Source organism: Dendrobium catenatum, unplaced genomic scaffold, assembly GCF_001605985.2.
Source record: "Dendrobium catenatum unplaced genomic scaffold, ASM160598v2 fragScaff_scaffold_54, whole genome shotgun sequence".
Classification (NCBI taxonomy): Eukaryota; Viridiplantae; Streptophyta; class Magnoliopsida; order Asparagales; family Orchidaceae; genus Dendrobium; species Dendrobium catenatum.
This window is the reverse complement of record NW_021318516.1, coordinates 278,103-293,250: the sequence shown is the minus strand read 5'-3', so window position 1 is coordinate 293,250 and position 15,148 is coordinate 278,103. Positions and strand designations below refer to the sequence as shown.

At 32.4% G+C, this 15,148-nt stretch overlaps 1 protein-coding gene and 1 non-coding gene across 2 annotated transcripts in view; both read right to left on the bottom strand.

Moving 5' to 3' along the window:
- Positions 1 to 886: 886 nt before the first annotated feature.
- The window catches only part of LOC110095075 (anthranilate synthase alpha subunit 1, chloroplastic), a 27,638-nt gene continuing 13,376 nt past the window's right edge, over positions 887 to 15,148 (bottom strand). Inside the window, exons 8-11 of the mRNA XM_020820454.2 lie at positions 5,593 to 5,745; positions 4,366 to 4,446; positions 3,038 to 3,124; positions 887 to 1,578 (exon numbers count right to left, since the gene is read on the bottom strand). Of these exons, the coding sequence (XP_020676113.1) occupies positions 1,249 to 1,578; positions 3,038 to 3,124; positions 4,366 to 4,446; positions 5,593 to 5,745 (651 nt within the window). The 3' untranslated portion in view covers positions 887 to 1,248. The remainder of the gene's footprint in view (positions 1,579 to 3,037; positions 3,125 to 4,365; positions 4,447 to 5,592; positions 5,746 to 15,148) is intronic.
- TRNAN-GUU lies at positions 11,168 to 11,239 on the bottom strand. The gene has a single exon. It is a non-coding gene; the product is annotated as a tRNA-Asn (tRNA).

Sequence of the window (15,148 nt, the reverse complement as noted above, 5' to 3'; positions counted from 1 at the left end):
GTTCGAATGTATATACTTGAGTGATATCTGTACTTGTGCCCACAGTGTACCTACGAGTTGTTATCCACAAGTGGCTTGTGTTTGTTTGTAGGGACCCGTTGTATCCACTACGACCTCCTGGAAGTGTTTGTAGAAGACCCATTAGCAGGTATGATGCACCCGATCTTGTAGAGACTGTTGTAAGAGTACACTACATTCTTTATTTGCATGCATTGAGGTCTTATAGTGTGACAACTTTAAAAAAAAATTACTGCACCAAAATTTTAATAATATTTTTTTAAACCTGACTAATTTTTCCTACATGAGTTGTCAAAAACTTTATTTGTGATGATTTTTTTATGTTCTTGAAGTAGTTTTTAGTATTTAATTTTTTAATTTAAAAATTGCTTTCAAAAACAACACAAGAAATTAAAAAAAAATGCTATACTCTTCTGCTAGCTATAGTTTCCTGCAAAATTCCATAGGTAAGGAACCCTTTTATTTTTAATTCAACGTATACTTTGTGTGTTTATGTGGCTCTCCTTACACATCCAACCAGTACAGACTGAAGGGTTAAATACACAGAGTGATTATTACGCGCAGAGTTCAGACACAGAACTGTTTGTTTTTATGATTGTGATCAATAAAAATAGAATAAAAGCGCATAATGAACAATAAAAGCACAATGATAAACAATAACTATGTTTTTACTGTTTACAATCACAAAACTGAATGGTTTTCTATGTCCAAACTACGCAAGTAATAATCTCTCTACACGAGTTCTCATCAATCTGACAAAAGATAAAGTAACCAATCCTCAACCAAAATTTCAACAAAACTTTTTTTTTTTATCATTTCTGTTTACATTTCTTCTCATTTTCCGTCAAACCAAACACAGATAATAGAATCAATTACTGGAAAACAAGGCAGGAGAAAAATAAAAAATCTACAGTAAAAAAGCCTCTCTTTTTTCATCCCCTTTAGTCCCTCACTTTGTCGGTTTGCAATTAATCACTACAAACATGCTTTTTATTTGAAGAAAAACAGGAAAAATCATCCAAACTGGAAGCTCAAAATCATCCTAGCAGATAAATAACACAAGTCCAGAAGAAGCAACTCCTTCACCTAAGCGCATATTATTAGATCTCTTAAACAAGCTTCAATGCTGCAGAATTTGAATAGCGATAACAAGCTAACATAGCGGCTCCTGCTCAGCAAGTGCTTCCAAATGTGATCTGAGAAACACAGTAAGTGGCCTATAAAACAGAGCTAATCTTCCCCATCCACAAAAGTAGACTCAGCTATATCAATGGCACGAGCGAGGGCAGCAGCTTTATTCTCGCACTCACGTTGTTCGTCATCTGGATCGCTATCTGCAACAATGCCGGCACCGGCCTGAAAGTGTGCTATCCATTCTTGTCGCCGATCATGGTTTTTGTAGGAGTACATTGTGTTGTAACGGGATCCGGTTGGAAAGACGATGGTCCTGAGAGCAAGCGCAATGTCCATGTCACCAGTGAATGATATTCCTCCAAATCCTCCACTGTATGGCCCTCGTCTTGTGACCTCCAGTTCATCAATCAACTCCATGGCTCTTACCTGTAGTGATAGGAAGTTTTCTTAGTCTGTTGCTTGAAAGTTTTGACTTACCAACCAAGAGATATTAGATTTTAGTTTTAAGTATGTGATGTGTGTGTGAGTTTGTTGTCTTAATTGGTCTAACCATCCAAAAACTGAAGTAGTTGCGGTTGGAGTATGCCCCTCCACCTTTTCTTTATCCTAATCAAGAATGTTAATCTGTTTCTCTTTCTTATTTTATGAGAATGTTCTATCTTTTGCTTTGGCTAACGTTAAGGTTCAAATTGTATTCAATCAAGCTATTCTTTTCGGTGACCAGGATAGTTTTTTTTTTATATTTAATATATTTGAGTTCCGGCTCTAAATTCCTAGAAACGCCAGTACTAACTATCTAACTATTTATCATCAGCAAACCGCAGGTAATAGGGTAGCTGCTTGTATGATTAATGCCATTTGGGTTGAGTTAATCGAGTCAATTCACCATTATGAATCCGATTCAACGACTTGCCAAACACAGTTGAAACACATGAACCAACTGGCTAAGAATTTTTAGTCACCCAAGGAAGTATTCGATTTAACTCATCTAAATCAACAAGTCACGTGGCTAAAGTCGTTAGAAGGAAGGATCAACTCGACAATGAACTTGTCAACTTGAGTTAATAAGTAGCCTAAGCCTACTCATTCATTCAGAATGAACTTTCCTTTGCTCTCATTATGGGATCTCACTATGGAACTCGATAGAGAGTTCTCTAAAGGACGCTTTTCCTCAAATAATCCTGCCCTAAACGTTTGGACATGTCAGCAGTTATACATACATTTAAATTAAACAAAAAAAAAAATCTTGAAACATATTTTCACAGAAAGCATTGCTATATAGTTGTGCTTATATTAATAGGGGTAAATAACGAGTTAGATACATTCAACAATATTCAATCATGTTCTAACTACTTTAAATCACAATAACTTATAGCAAAATCCCAAAGCTTCTTTCGCTAGTTCACTCTTTCTCTCCCCTCTCTCTATTAGGCTTGTTTTGTAATCTTATTAGTAAGATTCTGGTATCACCCGCACACAAATTGTATTCAACAATATACATAAAATAAATTTAAGGATGTTAAGAGACTGTTGAGTTCATAATTGATTACGTTCAAGTAGTCTAAAGCATGTACTTTGACATCCATAAAAGTTGGCTAATCGCGAAATATAAAGGTGGGTCAAACTAGAAGGTGATTACAAAAGAGACATCACAAAATTCTGTAATGACACCAAATGCATCTATGGTAAGTATTACCTACAAATAATAAATTGTGGGCTCCATCAGGGTTGCTGGATGAAGATGATGTTAATGAATGTTATAATGAGTTGCAAAAAAAGTACTTTTCCGTATCAAAAATGAGATTTTTATTGCAGCATTAATGATTCTGAAGTCTGTCAAATCAAAATGTAAAAACCCATGACAATATGCCGTGTTAAAGCAAACCTTAGGAGCTCCACTGACTGTTCCTACAGGCAATGCAGCACGCAAAGCATCCCAGCATGTGAGATTTTCAAACAGCTCCCCAGTAACCTGCAGAGACCAACCAAAAATCAGGAAATTAATCCTAGCTTTGGATAACCCCACTACTAATGCAGGAGAAGGATAGTATAACGTGGCATAAATTTAAAAGATGCGCAACAAAATAAACAAGCATTAAAAATATGGTCGACAGTGGATTTAAATGCATGCAGAATCCCCATTCCCCTTCATCATTGAGCCAGTAAATGTTAAGCAAAAAAAATAAATGCAGCATAAATGCAGCATTTATGATTCTGAACATATGAAAATCAGGAACATGTGCGTTCGCAGTGAGCTCCCACTAATTGAAGGTTTAAAAATCATATATGCTCTCTTAAACCAGCTGCCAGTAGGAAATAGTTGGTTTGTGCATCAATTAGTTTGTCCTTAGAAGTGCAAATCATTAATCTTGAAATGTTACACAGGAGGATGAATAAATTAGATTTTTTTTCTTCTCCAAAAGACAGTAATATTAATCTCTCAACATCCTGGGGGAAGATAAGATTAGAGATAGTCATCTTAGATGGCTTGACCGCATTAAACGGAGGCCTTCCGATGACCCTGTTAGGAAAGTTCAGGTATCAAATTTGACTTATGTTAATAAAGGTAGAGGTAGACCTAAAAAGGTTGGTTAGAAAATATTAGAAATGATCTTTCTTTATTAGATTTAAATGAGAATTTGATTTTTAACAGGACACAATGACAAAAAATGATTCATGCAGCCGACTCCACGTAGTGGGACAAAGACTTGATGTTGTTGTTGTTGTCGTAACATCCTAGGGGTTGCCATTCACATATTGGGTTCATGCATAGATGCTACCAATTCTTGTTCCTGTAGTCATCCAAACAGATAGATTAGAATTAGAGAGGGAAGGAATCAATGACCAAATAGACAATCCTAAAGATTTTCCAATCGATCAGTTCTTTTGCATCTCAAGATGTTAATGTTTCTTGTTCAGGAACACACCTGCTCCGTAAGTAATCTGTGGGCATATATTTTAAAACGTACAACAAACTCATTAATGTCAATACTAAAAAAAGATAAATAGTGATACTTGAAAGCTATTGAAGTAAATTCACAATTAGACAAACTAAAACTGTAGAAACCAGCATGCCATCAACCCAAACTAATATATAGTCAATAATGCAGCCACAACAAATATTCAACTTCAACTCCATTAACATTGAAAATTCCAATTTAATTATCAATCCAGCACTTAATAAAATTTGCTCTTAAATGGCAAGGGTCAAACCGTGGAGCTAATATGCATCACATGAGAGTATCTTTCAACATTCATTAGCTTCTCCACATTTACAGTACCTGACTTTGAGACCTGTAGCAAGAATTAAATGGCATGAAAGTAGGAAACCAACAAATCTATCATAAAAATGAGCAAAAATAGCCATTTAGGAAAATAAACCTTATGAGTTTGCATAACATTATTGTTTTCTAGACATAATTTAATTCAAATTATCCACATCATCATTGTGATTTCCAATATGAGGTTAGCTTTGCAAATTGTCTTCTTTCTCTCCACTCGGTCGAGTGTATTAACAATTTCTATGCAAATTATTTTTTGCATTCCTTTATCTGTACTATGGCTTTCACATTAATCTACTCCCACCTTTATGATACTCTTATACTTTCAATTGTGCACACCAACGGCACACTCCAACACCCAAAATTTTGCTTTCTATAAGCTTATATTCAACAGATGACAAGTCCAAAAACTATTAAAAACTTATGAAGCAATTCTTGAAAGAATATTACAAGCACATGGATATAGCCCAGTGTGGCTAGCTGATACATACATCTCCACAAAATTCAATGATAAACCTGTCTTAAGTTAATTAAAAAAAAAAGAGAGAAATAGATTATCATATAAGAATACCATGATTTCTCGGCCTGGTGTGTGATTTTCTAAATATACTTTTTCCCTTTCATTCAACAAATGTTTATTAATGGCATATCCCTGATCTTTTTTTTTATAGCCTTTCTCATTCGATCACCTGCACGTTCAATTATATATTGAAACAATGATCTACTGTATTGCATTTGCATAAATATGCTTGAGGGTGACCTCTATTATACTTAAATGTTGCTTCATTTTTTCCATCTTTTACCATTAAACACCTCATCATCTTTACACGCATCATTCAACTCAGAAGTTTTCTCCTTTTCACGTCAGTGGATGGAATGATTAACTTCTTTTTCACCACACTCATTTTATTAGAGGCCACTGTCAATCAAAAGCAAACTGCCAGGCATCATCATGGATACCACGAGTACCAAATGGATAGTATAATATGCATTGGGCATAAACAACAACACTCAAAATAAGAAATGCATTTAAGAAAACAACCAGCAATTTGACGCAGTAAACAAGCTAAATATGACAATTTCATTTAGACAGCCTAACAGGGAACATAATGATAAATTCAATTATCACATAATTCAATATTACTAAAATAATATTAACCTTTCCAACATCATTACGACCCAAATCTACAAGCATAATGTGTTCAGCACATTGCTTCTCATCACTTAGTAGTAGCTGTTCAAGTATCTTATCTTCTTTCTCTGTCTTTCCCCTTCTGATCGTCCCAGCAAGAGGTCTATTCACAATCTTCCTCTGTTCACAAAGAAAAATTTAATTTAAGAGATCAGACATAATTTATGGGTAAGTGAAATAATAAATATTCCAATGAGATTGAGAAGGTAACTGCAATCTAAGCCTCTCTCCGCCTCTACCTACCTCTATCCATACATACATGCATACATGCGTAAAGATATAAAGATATATCCCCAAGGAGAGTGACTTTAATACTTCTGTATCTAAAATATTATGCACACAGTTAGACAGAAAATGCAAAAATATATGTTTTTATTGATACAAATACAAGGATACCGAATATCTGCCTCTGCATACATCCATTATATATGCTTACACAATTGAATAAGAAAACAGGAATAGCAAGTGGCTCTCTTTCTCGTATATATCTTATCTATACATAAGAAGGCATTTATAGGTACATGTACAAGGAATAACACTAATTACATTATTATACATAACTATAGACGATTTTTTTAGTAACCATATCTGAATGCAATGAAAGTTTGCCACTAGAAGTTCTTGATCCCATGAAAAGTAATTTATGATTTTCATCACGTAGAGCCTTTCAAAGGACTTAAATTCATAAATGCATATACATTTAGAGAATTTGACACTCTAATAAGTAAAAACATGGAAAAAAGAAGCCTTCTATGTTTGCCTCAGTAACATTATCATTTCTTTCTAATTTTTAATACAAGTTTGATGGCTAATTAATCATTATTAAAATGAAGTTTATATCACAACTAATGAATACTATTATAGATGCAAGTGATGGAGTGTGACTTAAAAATCAAATTAAAAAAAAAGAACTATTATCCTCCTTTAGAGAGGATTCAATTAAATAGACAGAGAAGAGCATAAAGAGAGAGAGAGACGAGAAGAGAGAGAGAGAGAGAGAGAGAGAGAGAGGAGGGTTCCAATTAGGAGTGTACGTGAGTCGAGCAAACTCATGAGCCGACTCTGGCTTGACTCGATAAATGACTCATAAGTAGAGCTTGATGAGCTAACGAGCTAAGCTTGAGCTACCTTTGACTCAACTAATTAGCTCGAGAGCTGGCTTGTGTTAAAAATGTTAATATAAAACAAACTTAAAATGTACTAACATTCAAGATTTTAAGTAAAAAATTGTTAAAAATGTTTAAAAATTATATTTCACCATCTTATATTAAGTGATTTATTATTATTATTATTATTATTATTATTGATACATCACCAAAAATAGTCTCAACCAAGCACGAATCTCGAGGCAAAATCAAGTTGGAAACTAAAAATATTGTGTTCTTTGTGTGCGAGCTGGATATCCGTGCAACGCTAAGACGTAGAATTATAACTCTATCGCCGCGTATATTCTAGCCCGCAACAATTATTATTATTATAATTTATCATTCTTTTTATCAATTTATTATAATAATAACTTGAATAATAATCATTTTATCTCTTCCATAATAAATGAGCTGGCTCGAACTCATAAAATAAAGCTCGAGCTCAAGCTCGATTAATTAATCAAGCTTAAGCTCAAGTTAGGGGTGACTCAAGCCCAACTTGACTCATTTACACCCCTAATTTTGATCCAGTTGATTTAAAAACATAATTATTCCAATGGACTTATCCCATAAGAATACACAAAGCAAATCAAGAATCGTGAGCTTCCCCTATGAAAAAAGCAAGAAAAAAATCAAACTTCTGTAAAAATAAATATAAGTTATGGACGTAATGACGTTAGAAAGCCTTATTAATGCCATTTTTATAAAATAGAATTATTCTTATTGTAAACTAAGGCTTGTGTTGTGTTATACAATATTATGTTGTGTTCTACAATATTATGTTGTGTTCTGTTGTTGAGTAAGCATAACAATTTTGTAAATTTTTGAAAAGAAATTAAGAGTTTTTGGTCGACAAAAACTACAACAACAATAATATACAACATTATCAAGCCTTTATCCCGCTACGTGGAGTCGGCTACATGAATCCTTTTTCTCCATTGTGTACTGTTAAGAGTCAAATTCTCATTTAAATCTAAAAAAGAAAATTCATTTTTAATATTTTATAAGCAAGCCTTTTTAGGTCTACCTCTACATTTCTTAACATAAGTCAAATCTAATACATCTACTTTCCTAACCGAGTCATCAGAACCGCCATTTCATGTGACCAAACCATCTAAGGCGACTCTCCCAAATCTTATCTTCCACTGAAGCTACTCCAACCTTTCCACGTATATGCTCATTTCGTATCTTATTTTTAAGTGTAAAGCTACTCATCCACCTGAGCATCCTTATCTCTGCAACACTTAACTTATTATTATGCTTCTCTTCTAATGACCAACAATCTACACCATAAAGCATTGCAAGTTTCACCACCATCTTATAGAATTTTCCCTTAAAATTGAGGGGGAATTTTTGTCACGACCTAGCCCAGATGCTTGATTTAACGAGGGAACTAAAAGTCAAACGGTAAAAAAACAATTAATTCAATTTATAAACAATTCAATGCAAAATTTTCTCTATCTTACTGAAGAGCCTCTAACACCCAATTTATATTAACATTAAATTTATATTATCTATTGTCATTTGCACGCCGTCTTCTATAAACAAACTCTTATCTTTCTATCATTTCTAAATCAGTGAAGACTTACCTAAAACATTTCAATTTATGGTTTGAGTTTACTAAGTAAACTCAGTGGGTAACTGAAGAAATTTATTTATAAGCATAAAATATAATACATAAAACTTTTGATATATGTTCATTAATTTAACATCCGAGTTATTTTTCTTTTCTTTATTTCATTTCATTTCATATACATATTATATCATATTCCTTTCTTTACCTTTTTCATACCATAACATGTTCATTTATAACATTTACTTTAAAAATTATTCATTTTTCTTATTTCATATTATACAGGAGCACCGTCTAAATGTACTAAAAGGTAAAACCATTTCCATTTTCTTTTTCATTTTTATAACATTTTCTTTATTTTACGTGCACGAGTACGTTGCTTCCCCAGCCAGTACCATACGGGGGTGATCTACTAAAAATTTTGCATGCATAACATTTTCCCTTTGCTTTTGATTCATTTATGTTTGTATCATTTCCTTAACATTTATTTATTTGCATTCTTTCATTCATATATACTTTTTTATTACATGTACGTTTTCTTTCTTTCACATATCCATACTTGTACAAACATTTACTTACTTCGTATAATGGTTTTAAAAAATATGTAAATCATAAGCTTTAAACAATTATATGCATGCTTCTTTCGAAACGAACTAGAAAATACAATAAAAAAATTTCATAATTACCCCTTTATATTCTCTTCCAATTCTTTGATTTCGTCACCACCTTAAGGAGATACACAGTGAGGTGAGTTACATGTAGTTAAATTTTATCAACTTCTCACTAACATTTATTTAAGTGATTCTAACCTCAACCTCTGTTGAATTCCTTGAAGAACTCAACTCCTATAGTTTGATCCCCTCCTCCCTAATTCACTAAATCCATATAATTTAACTTTCATAAGAGAAGATTAATTACAAAAAAAAAAACTAACATAATACCATGGAGAAATTACTTACAAATGGAAATCCCCAAATTCTTCTTCCTTTCCTAATTTCCTTCCCCTTGTCTTCAATTCCTTCCTTTTTACTCAAAATCCCTTCTTTTTCTTTTAAGAAAATATCATTCTCTTTTAGATAAAGAAATCGATGAAATTTATAAGAAAAAGAAAATAACAATTCAGCAAACCTTCTTCCCTTGGTCATTCCTCTCGCTTCTTCCTAAACTTCGCTTCTTTAGCGATAAAAATAGGAAAGGAGTTGAGAGGAGTTGTTGAATTTCATCCCTAATCACAACCTTCCACTCAAAATAGCAAAATGAAATTTCTTCGTGCAAAAACGGATGTCCGCTCATGCTCTCGGTCCGCCCAGCCGGTCTCTGTCGCGAAAAAATGGGGTAGTTATGCGGGGGAGGGAAAGGTTTTATTAATAAGGTTCGATCGGTTCAAGTGAACAGGCCGGACCAAACCAGTCGTCACATTTTTCTATCACACAACAAGCCAGATGCATTTCTCCACTTCAATCATCTAACTTGAATTATGCTAAAAATATTCCCATCAATTTCATTATCACTCTGAACAATAGACCCAATATATCTAAAACATGTACTCATATTAATGAATTGATCACCCAAATAAAGTCGCAAACCCTCAACTAGATCTATTACCACTAAAATTACACTTCATATATCCAGTTTTAGATCTACTCAAATGAAAACATTTAGGCTTTAAAGTTGACCTCCATAATTCGAGTTTACCTTTAACTCCCTCTTTAGTCTTATCAACAAGAAGAATATCATCAGCAAAAAGTATACACCAGGGTACAACCTATTGTAAATGTCTAGTGAGAACATCCATGACTAAAGCAAAAAGATATGGGCTTAAGGTTGATCCTTGATGTAATCCAACAAAAATAGGAAAATACTTAGTCAAACCACCTTGTGTTTGAACATAAGTAACAACACCTACATACATATATCTAATGACTTGAATATAAGCATTATTAACTCCTTTCTTTTCTAGAACTTTCCATAGCACTTCTCTTGAAACTTTATCCGCTTTCTCTAAAATAATAAATATCAAATGAAGATCCTCCTTATTCTTAATATACTTCTCCATCAAACCTCTCAATAAATGTATAGCTTCCATATTAGACCTACCCAACATGAATCCAAATTGATTTTGAGAAACATTAGTATCACATCGTAACCTGTGCTCCATAACTCTCTCACAAAGTTTTAAAGTATGACACATTAACTTAATTGCTCTATAATTCGCACAATCTTGTGCATCACATTTATTCTTAAAAATAGGAATCAACACACTCATTCTCCACCCATCTGGCATTATTTTAGACTTTAGTCTTCAAAATAATATTAAAAAGTTAAGTGAGCCAAGAAATTCCTTTATCTCCTAAGAATTTCCACATGTCTATTGGAATATAATCAGGTCCAACAGTTTTTCCACACTTGGGTGGTGGGGCATGTAGCTTCCAAAGGAAGAATTGATGTGGTCCCTCTGGGAGTAGTAAAATCATGATCGGGATAGCGGCCGCAAAGCTATTGAACTTTGGTGCCAAAATGGAATGGCATGACTTTTTTTCTTTCATACTAAGGTTTATATATATGTAACCCGGGCTGGAATTAACATATTTGTGTTTGAATCCCTAGACTACATCTTTGATGCATTGTTGAGAATTCTAAATTGGCCATTTACAAAGGCCGAATCTATGCCGAAGTATTGAGGGTGATTCTCAAATCTTGTAGAACATAATGTGATACAATGAGACAGAATGCAATAGAAACAAATACAGAGAATGAGTTACATACTCCTAACGGTCAAAGCGAGCCTTCAATTCTTCATGAAAGAATGAAGAATGAATCAAATCTCCCCAAGTAGGATTCGAACCTACGACCAGTCAGTTAACAGCCAACCGCTCTACCACTGAGCTACTGAGGAACAACGGGAGATTCGACCTCATAGAGTTCAACTCCCGTTCTCAACCCATGAACAATATGTTGTTGCTAACAAATACTGTTGTTTTTAGTTTGGAATCTTCAAACTCATTCCAGAAGTAGATCCGGACCAATTTTTTTCTGATCATTCGAGAAAAAGATTCATTCTCCTCATAAAAAGAGGTAGAACCAATAAAATAATTTCAGGTCATGGCAAAAGAGTAGGGGTGTAAGATTGATCATGATCCTTCAAGTTCATGTTCTTGTTATTTTAGCTATTCTTTTGTATTCATGATAGAGTAGTTGTGATATGATTATATAGATTAGAAATAATATATATGATAAACTAAGGCTTGAAGATAATATTATAAAAACTAATAGAATTAAAAATAAAATTATAACTCTAAAGATTATTATTTATGCTAAGAGTATTAATATTATAAGAGCCTACACTCTAATAGATTTTGATATGATTTTATAATAATTTAGAATAATTAATATAAAAGATGCTTCTAGAAGAAAGAATTGTTATTGTTGGGATTTAAATGGATATATTGATAGATTAACAAAAGATTTCATAAGCATTTATGATGACTATGAGTTTGGAGCGACTAATAAAAGTGGTATGACCATATTAAATTTTGATGTAGCACTTATGATTTTATAATTATTAATATTTTATTTAAAAAAGATATCAATATCTCATCACTTATAGAAATGAACAGAATAAAACTTAAATTGATTATTTTCGAATAAAAAAATAGATTGTTCTAAGTGAAAATTTATATACCTAACATCACTTATTAATTTTTTATTTTATGATAAACAGATGAAAAATAATATAAAAAATAAAATATAGTCCTAAGATTAGATGAGAGTATCTAAAAAATGCTAATAAAATTATTTTTGAGTAAAATTCAAGATTTTAAGATTTAAGTTGTTCATAAAGAAACTAATGCTATGTCAAACAAGTAGTAGATTGTGATATTAAGAGTATTGCAAAATATGTACTTAGAAAATCAAAAGAAAAATCTCCTAATAGTAAAAAAAATTTGTGGTAGAGTCAAAATATACAAGAAAAAAGAAAGCTTTGTTATAAAAATTATTTTAGATGTAAAAATTTGAAAAATTAAGAAAGATATAGAGGAGCCCGTATGGATTCTAAGAAAGTAATATGTGATGCAAAAAAAAATAGTGATTTATATAATGGATTAGATATTAAGAAGTATAAAAGATGTACTTAAGTTAGTCAAACAAAGAGATATGAAAAGTAAATATTTAGTTCCAGTGAAGGGCATTAGGGATGAGAATCAAAAAGTATTTTTCTTATAAGAAGATATTCAACATAAGTGAATAAGATGTTTTAATAAATTTTTAGTGAAAATTGTGAGAATATGATTGACATAATGACCGTAGCACCCTAAATTTAATTATTTTTATTGTCATATTAGTAAAATCAAAGTTAAATATGCTTTAAAAAATGAAGTGTGAAAAAATAGTAAGATCTAATGATATTTCAAAATAAGTGTCACGACCCGGCCCGGTGAGCTCGCATAGGCGAGGCAGGAACGAAAGTCGGGCAGTAGACTAAAATATCTAATCTCTAAAATTATCATCATAACATTTGAAAGAGCCACTAAAAATATTTAATTTGAAAGCACATAAACATAAAATTACTAAGATTCATATGGTTACCTTTCATCCGGCGCGCCTCTCATACGATACACATTTTCACCCCTTCTACTCATTATGATTTAAAATAATTATACATGAAAATTTTAATAACTAATAATAAGTCAATGTTTAATAAGTAAAACATGACTCTAAACTACAGTAACTCAAGGCAGAATGAGTAATATGATATATGTCACATTTTATTAAAACATATCATAAATTTAATTTGCTATAATCATAACATCAAACATACACATAATCTTTCATATTTATTTTTCATTTATTATATCAATATTCATAACTTTTAAATTTCATATAATACAACCATTACAGGAGCCATCGTCTAGCACCATAAAGGTACTCCTTTACCATTTTCTTTTTTCGTAACTTTTACGATTTTAATGTGCACGTGTACAACGTCTTCAACTAGTACCATAAAGGGGTGAGCTCCATCAATTCAGTATGCACATACAAGTATTCTATAACAATCATATCATTTCATTTCTATAACATATGAACTTTATGATATAATGCCATGATATATAACATATAAATTGCTTGATCAATCATAGGATAAAATAATATAATCATGATCTAAAGTGACCATAAAAATTTCATAAACATGTTTGGACTTTCAAAACATATAATTGGAGAGAAACAAAAGTATTACTGTAATAAAGAACCATGAATACTTACATATTCGAGGGATTTGATTTTCACACTAGTTCTCCTTCCTTCGAAGTCACAACAAATAAATACCTATAAGAAAATAATTTCTCCTTCAAAAATCTACAATATAAATCTAAAATTAAAATTTTTCTTCTCTTTAAATCACCCTAAGTTCTCTCTCTTCCTCTCCCTCTCTCTAATTGTATAATAATATTAACCTATTTCTAAAACATAAATTAAATTAAAATAACTTAAATTTTCAGATTTAAAATAAATTAAAATAAAAAAAATTGCATTTTTTGGAAAAACCCTAATCTATAACATTAGAAACCTTCCTATGATTATTTGGAACATTATTCCTCAAGAAACTTCTTAAAAAAACAATAATATGAAAAATACCCAATTTTTCCAATTCCACATTTTGAAGAAAAAACCTCATTCCATGCATAAAATTATCTCCTAATCATTCCCTATACATCTCCTAAAGAAAGGAGAAGTTTTTTTGTCAAACCCTAACTTTTTCATTTCAAGAAAAAAGTTATGAAACATATGAAATAATTTGATTAGAAACTTACCCTAGCCTCCTTGAATCTCCCTCTTCGATTTCCCCTAAACCCGGCCGCCGGAAACTGCCGCAAGAGTTGTCGTCCTAGCCTCCCGTCCGTGCGCCTCTCTCGCCTCCGCCTCTTCCTTTAGTTTGGTCGAACAAATGAGTGGAGAAGATAGAAGAGGGATCGACCTCTTCATACATTTAGGGAGCTCTGATGCACTGACACTTCGTTTTAAGAGGGTATGCATTGTCAGACATGTGTCGGACACAAACACGCGTCTAACACGGCGAGGACACGTGTCAGACACGTCATTAGCGTGTCCCATTTTAAAAAAAGAAAAACTAATCCAGACACGCATGTTTGATTATTGTATAAATAAATAAAACCCTAATCCCACTATTTCATATTAGCTGGTTGATGCCCGAGTCTTCATCTTCGCCTTAATCCCATATTCCTATTCGTATTCGTGGTCTTCCCGAGCGATTGAGGTGAGCAGCGGTCAGTTGGAGATCGCACCCTTGGTCTTCCCTTCCGGCCTTAAGCAACAAGCCATCCTCCTTAGTTTCTGTGTGCAACCGAGGGAAGCCGACGCCAACCCGCATAAAATTTTTCAAACTTGGACCCCCGGTATAGCTGCAGATAATCATAACGCATAATGCAATGGTTATTTAATTATTTTTTAACTTTGTTTGACAATATTTATTAAGTCTTTATTTTTTCTACTTTAGCAGTGAATTTAATAATATTGTATTTAAAGAATATTAACAAAAATATTTTTGAGAGTAAGATTTTAGATCTTAAGATTTTATCTGTGCATGAGGATGCTAATGTTATGTGGGAAAAAGTGGCTAGTGATATTAATAATATTGCAAAAGATGTGCTTGGAGTATCAAAAGGAAAATCTACTAATAGTTGGTGTTGGAATCCAAATGTGCAAGAAAAGATTAAGAATAAGAAGATTTGTTATAAAAATTGGTTTAATTTTAAAAATTCTGATAATTTGGAAAGATATAAAGAGG